This window comes from Parus major, chromosome 4A (genome assembly GCF_001522545.3).
Source record: "Parus major isolate Abel chromosome 4A, Parus_major1.1, whole genome shotgun sequence".
In the NCBI taxonomy this organism is placed as follows: Eukaryota; Metazoa; Chordata; class Aves; order Passeriformes; family Paridae; genus Parus; species Parus major.
Genome location: NC_031772.1, coordinates 5,624,138 through 5,626,291, shown reverse-complemented (window position 1 = coordinate 5,626,291; position 2,154 = coordinate 5,624,138). Strand labels below are relative to the sequence as shown.

Below are 2,154 nucleotides of genomic sequence, written 5' to 3'. Positions count from 1 at the left end.
AGCTCCAAACTGGGGGAGAACTGCGGGCAGACAAACATTAAGATCTGAATTTGGGGAGAAGAGAGAGCGGGCAACCAACGAGTTCCGAACTGGGAGAAAACTGGAAGCAGACAAACTCCGAGCTCTGAACTGCAGAAAACCAAGGGTGGACAACCCCAATCCCTGAATTCAGGGGGAACTGAGAGCGGGCAACCACCAAGATCCGAACTAGGGCTAAACTGAATCCAGACAACCTCTGAGACCTGAATTACATGTGAACCAAAGGCAGAAACCGCTGAGCTCCAAAAACTGGGAGCAGAAAGCCACCAAGCTCCCAGTTTGGGAAAACCAAGGAACCCCTCAAGCTCTCCCTGGACACCTCACCAGGGAGGAACATCTCCAGGTGGGAAGTCCTGGAGTGTCACCCCTGTGCCAGCCAACAGCCACGGCCTCCTCCCAACTTCCCAATCCTCAGCAGCTTAAGGAAAACCCAGGATAAGGAAGGGAAGAGGGGTGACATGGCATCCTCTACCACCAAGCCAGAGCCACCTCCACCTCCCTTTTCCCAAATAAAATCTCTCTTTTCTGGAACCAATTTGCCTGCCCCTAGCCAAGCTCACGAATCCAGTGGGCAATTCCCGAGGGAAAAGGCTCTCTCTGCTCCCAGCCAACTGACACAACTCCCAAAGAAACGAAAAGGAAAAACACACCGAGGAGAACGAAGTGACGGAGCCGCCGTCCCGGCGCTTCCAGAGCTGGGGACACGCAAAGTGTGCCTGCAAAGTTCCTTTTTCCCCACCAAGAAACCAAGGAAATAAACATTTAGTTGGAATACGTGTCCAGGCAGGAAGGTTGTCCAAATTGTTTCGGTTCTTTCCAACCCTCAAAAACTCTTTGGATTATTTTTGGGTTATTTTTTGCCTCGGGAAGTGTGGTGAGGGGAAAAAAAAAAAACAAAAAAACAACAAAAGCAGGCTAAAAGCAGGAATTTTTTGAAGGGAGAAAGGGGTAAGATAAATAAACATTCCATGATCTACAAGATAAAGCTGAGGAAGGGCCACCGACCCATCCAGACCACCAGCCCCGGCACAGGGGCGACCAAACACCCCCCACTCCTCCTCCTCCTGGCCCTTCATATTGCTCCTGCACGCCAGCCGCGTCCACATCCACAGATTTATATAGGAATATATAAATTTATAGAATTTAGGTGTCTGTATAGGCGGAGCAGCCCCACCGCCCGCTTTGTTCGGACCCAGCCCGAGGTGGGGGCGGAACGAATCCCCTCGCCTTCCTCCGCGGCTGATTTCGGATGAGAAAACCCAGGAAAAAAAAAATTAAAAAAAGGTTATAAATCCAAACGCTGGAGGGAAGCGGCGATCCGGGGTAAAAAACAACAACAAAAAAAAAAACACCGAGACGTGAAAAATTAAAAATCAAGAAACAAAACGTGGTTTTCAAAAATAAAAACGGATTTCAAGAGAAGAAAAGCTGCGAGAAGAAAAAGCACAGTTAAAAACGGGGGGGAAAAAAGGGAAGGAGGTTTTTTTTTTTTGGTACGAAAAGCAGCGCGGCGCCGCGGGTCCGTCCTCAGCCGGGGGTCGCTCCGTCCGCCGCCCGCAGCCTCCAGGAGCGATTTTTCCTTAAAAACCTCGCTGTTTCCGTTAAATTCGCATTTAGAACGCGGTTTCGGTGCCTTTTTCCCCGCAGGGGGTGCGAGGCGCGTCCCTCCCGACCCCCCCCTTCTCTCGCCGCACGTACTTGGGGTTCGCGGAGCTCCACGACACCGGCTCCAGGCTCTTGGCGAGCGGCGCGGCGAGGCGGCACAGGGCCAGCAGGACACCCAGCAGCCACCGCCCGCCGCGGGGCCGCGCCATCGTCCCTCGGCGGCGGGACGGGCCGGGCGTCAGGCGCCCATCACGCTCCGCCGCCGCCTCCTCCCGCTCCGCTCCCCACCCGCCGCCTCCGCCCGCCCCGCACCGACTGAGGCGCCGCCCGCCGCGGCAGCCGCTCTACCCCTCCGCGCAGGCAGCGGCACGGACAGCCCGGACGGGCGGCCAATGGCTGAGCGGAGCGGGGGGGGCCTTGCGGGTGGGCACGCCCATTATGAGTTCTTAAGGGGAGAGCAGAGGATTTGTGCTTTTTTTTTATGCCCCCCCCGGTTACCGGCCGTTGCTA

General features: G+C 55.4%; 1 protein-coding gene across 1 annotated transcript in view; it reads right to left on the bottom strand.

The window, feature by feature from the left end:
• Positions 1-1,930, bottom strand: part of EFNB1 (ephrin B1) — a 48,402-nt gene extending 46,472 nt beyond the window's left edge. Inside the window, exon 1 of the mRNA XM_015626618.3 lies at positions 1,738-1,930. Within this exon, the coding sequence (XP_015482104.1) occupies positions 1,738-1,853 (116 nt within the window). The 5' untranslated portion in view covers positions 1,854-1,930. The remainder of the gene's footprint in view (positions 1-1,737) is intronic.
• Between the last annotated feature and the right edge of the window lie 224 nt (positions 1,931-2,154).